Source organism: Anneissia japonica, unplaced genomic scaffold, assembly GCF_011630105.1.
Source record: "Anneissia japonica isolate Jap-2015-1 unplaced genomic scaffold, ASM1163010v1 scaffold9291_len582782_cov165, whole genome shotgun sequence".
In the NCBI taxonomy this organism is placed as follows: Eukaryota; Metazoa; Echinodermata; class Crinoidea; order Comatulida; family Comatulidae; genus Anneissia; species Anneissia japonica.
Genome location: NW_022710618.1, coordinates 270,316 through 274,100, shown reverse-complemented (window position 1 = coordinate 274,100; position 3,785 = coordinate 270,316). Strand labels below are relative to the sequence as shown.

General features: G+C 33.4%; 1 protein-coding gene across 1 annotated transcript in view; it reads right to left on the bottom strand.

Annotated features, from left to right (window-relative positions):
* Nucleotides 1-2,489: 2,489 nt before the first annotated feature.
* Nucleotides 2,490-3,785, bottom strand: part of LOC117107044 (E3 ubiquitin-protein ligase TRIM71-like) — a 10,649-nt gene continuing 9,353 nt past the window's right edge. The window contains exon 2 of the mRNA XM_033248567.1: nt 2,490-3,639. Within this exon, the coding sequence (XP_033104458.1) occupies nt 2,595-3,639 (1,045 nt within the window). The 3' untranslated portion in view covers nt 2,490-2,594. The remainder of the gene's footprint in view (nt 3,640-3,785) is intronic.

Genomic DNA, 3,785 nt, shown 5'->3' with positions numbered 1-3,785 from the left:
TTCTTTACCATTTTAGTTTATAAAGACTTGATATTAATGTATGAAGCATTTAAATCCAAAATATCTTAAGCCCCAGCATTCCAGACTGTCAAATTTTAGTTTACAAAAATATATGACATGCCTAAAAATGGCCATGACATCACATCATGACCATATACGAGCATATAGCAATTTTTTTTTCACTGTAAATCTGGAGTTAGAACCCTCTCATTGCAAATATATTTTGGCGATAAAGAAGTAAATGGAAATTGTCAGAAACTGAGCTCGCACATAAATAGGGGCATCTAAAATGACCACTGATTTTGTGGTATATTTTATACTATGCATAGTATTAAAAAAATGCAATACATACAATTACATACATTTTAATCCACTTTTTCAAATAATTTTGAGTAAATATCATTGTATCAATCTAATGACACGATTTTTAACAATTAGTAGTAATATACTTACCTTTGAGTTTATCCTTTATCTATGCCAAGGTGTCCTGTATCTGTTGTGTAAGCGTTTTCCTTGGCATATTCTAGGTGGTCTGTGTTTTGACATACTGTAGGCTACTTACCTTGTTTTTGTTGAATCCAGTTGTATTGTAAAGTATATGCCTGACTAAACAAGAATAATGAATCAGTCAAGTATTATATATTGAACTGCTGAGAATATCCTTATATTCAATTCACAATACACAAGTATTTGTATGACGTATCGGTAGTAGAATTTTATAGCAACTAGATGATCTTTAGTCCGTCTCATTAGAACACCTGTTGATGATCTTATGATAATTTATCACTAAAGTGGACATGGAAATGTCTAAAATGCTCTGACTATAACTTTTAATTCAACACAAACAACGTCTTGATGTGCTATATCATGATGTATTTCATCCTCCTATTGTAAGCTTTAAGTGTTCCAATAGGGGTCAGGCAATTTCCGGCAGTTTCCAGGGGATTAGCCAGGGAAATTTTGGGTCCTTTTAAGCAGTTCTGAAATGCTTTGGAACATATTTTACTAAAAAAAAATGTGTTAAACGAGTGTGTTTAACAGGGAGAATTGGGCTGTCTCCACCCTCTACCACTCCCTCACTGGTACCACCACTGTTCCTGTATATGCTAATGTTTGTTTTGAATCATTCAAGCCCACAAGTATCATAGGAAAGGGATAAGTTAAACCATGAATTATCATATCCCACTGTATTCCATTAACCTGTAGCAAACAAGGTAAGAATAAATTTTACAGTATCAAAATCTGGTCAGCTGCTGATGTCCAAAAAAATTTTTTTTATGGCCAAATCTTTCAATTATTTAAAATCCGCATCATTCCTACGAAACCATTAGTGCAAAAATTTTGATGTGCGGTACTCATTGCTACTTGCGAATTGGATTCAAGCTCAGTGGTCTAATGATTGTGACACCAGGCTAGTTATCTTGAGGTCGTGGGTTCGATTACCACCCGAATTACTAGCAGTTTTTTTTTTTGTTTTTTTTTTTTAAAGTTAGGGAACGTATTCAGTATGAAAATATATCAGGTCAGTATACTGATTGTACAAAAATTATTTATTAAATTAACAATGAGAACTGTAACAACAAATAGAAGGAAGTACATATTTATTGTCCTCTTTATTATCTACAATACAACATAATACAGTATACAAAGTGTTAATATGGTGTATATTACCATAAAACCTCGAATAATAGCCCTTGGGTTTTTTGGGGTTTTTTTTAAAGATCATTGGATGGGTATAATATTAAAGATAACATTTTTAATAGAACAGAAAATACATTAAGTTTCAATTATAAACCAATTGATATGAATCTGGACTTTCATGCGTACACAGTGTATAAAGCATCATTCCATGTGAGTTAGTTGCTGTTGGGTGCATTTGTAAATGTTCTAAAATGGATAATTAAAATTAATTTTATCAGTTATCAAGAGAGATAGAAAATACTCGCTAAACACTAAATTATTATTGTACATATGTATTGTACATTACTATACAAATTAAGGTGCAAAATAGAAAATCAAATAAACACACATTAGAGTTTACATCAGCATAAAGTATAATTATTATTATTATTATTATTATTATTATTCATGTTCAGGTGTTTGCCCTCATTCCAATCTCAGGGTCATGGGTTCAAATCTCATGGTCGTGGGTTCAAATCATGCAAAATACTAGATTATAATCACTCATTTATAACCTGCTTTCCAACATTAGCAAATACATTTCTACTCTAGTGGCTTAGGCATCTACAGGAGCCATATACTGTATATATTTTATACAACCAAGTTGAATGCCATCCTGTGAACCTGATTAACTTTCCTTTATATTATATCGTCGCTCACATCACAAACTAACACAAGAAAGCGCGTCAAAATACTTGCTGTTGTTGTTAAGGACTTTTTGTGTGGTAAAAAATACAAAATTGCTTGACAACCAATATGCGCTTGTTTTGACGCGCTACTGTGTTAGTTCGTGATGTTAATGACGATATAACAAAAAAACTAAAGATGTTCATTTTTTACTATATGCCAAATTTTAGATTTAATGCAAACACAATACCAAAAATATGTGGCAGCAGACTACTGTATCATTATCTTTAATAGTTGAATATGTCAACACCTTTGTTACCATTTTTGGCTACTGCAAGTCTGTGTGGATAATATGAAATTATGGATAATCCCCTTAGATTGTTGATTCCATCTTCTGGTTTATCAATTCTTTTAATGAAATTTCCATCACTACTGAATAGCTGTAGTTTGTGACAACTTGATATAATGATGTTGTCATCCTCATCAACTACTACTCCACGTGGATCTATCAACTTACCATTCTCATCACCTGCTTCAACAAGGACTTTTATGAACCTTCCAGCTTTATCAAATAATTGTAACCTGTTGTTTTCATTCTCCAGTATGAGAATATTTCCCTCATTTGTAAGAGTAACATCAGTGACTGTACCTACTTGACCTTCTTGATTGCCTGGTGACCCTATCTTCCTCATCATTTGGCCACTATCAATGTCAAACATGAACACACAGTTACATTTCCAATCTGCTACATACACAACATTTGCCGCTTCATCCACATGGATACCAAATGGTCTTATTAAATCTTCTTGACCAATGGATTTGATCACCTGACCATTTATATTGTTTATTGTGATACACTGATTATCTGTATCACTGAATGCAATGTCACCATTCTTCATTTTGTACATTCTGTTAACTCTCACATATTGTGGTAATACAACCTTACCAATATATTCTCCTGATTGCTTGTACTTGAGTAATTCATTTGTACGACATGAAACAAGTAAGCAATCATCTTCACACTTAACTGCATCTAAAACATATTCTGTGTTTATATCAATAGTATTTACTAATCCTTCTTTCTCTACTTTAATCATCATTGGTGACTGTTTAATTTGTTTGCCATCAGCACTCACATCTAGTTTGCAAACACCTGAAGTTGTGCATTTTCCTGTCACAAAATAATCTCCATTGTCAATTTTTTCAACATGAGTGATGTTGGTTTCTCCTGTAGGCAGTGTCCATGTTGCCTTCAGTTGATTTGCATATATTTCACATTCATCTGTTTTCATTATTGTGGCAATAATTGTCTGACCTTGGGTCACAGATTCCCCAGGTAACAAGCCCATAAGGGACCCATATGGTGCCCATATGCAGATCTATATGGGTACCATATGTGCAATCCTTGAGGAAACCTCCGGATTCTGCACCCAAGTTCCATGTGGGACCCATATGATTTAGCCCACATAGCCCAGATA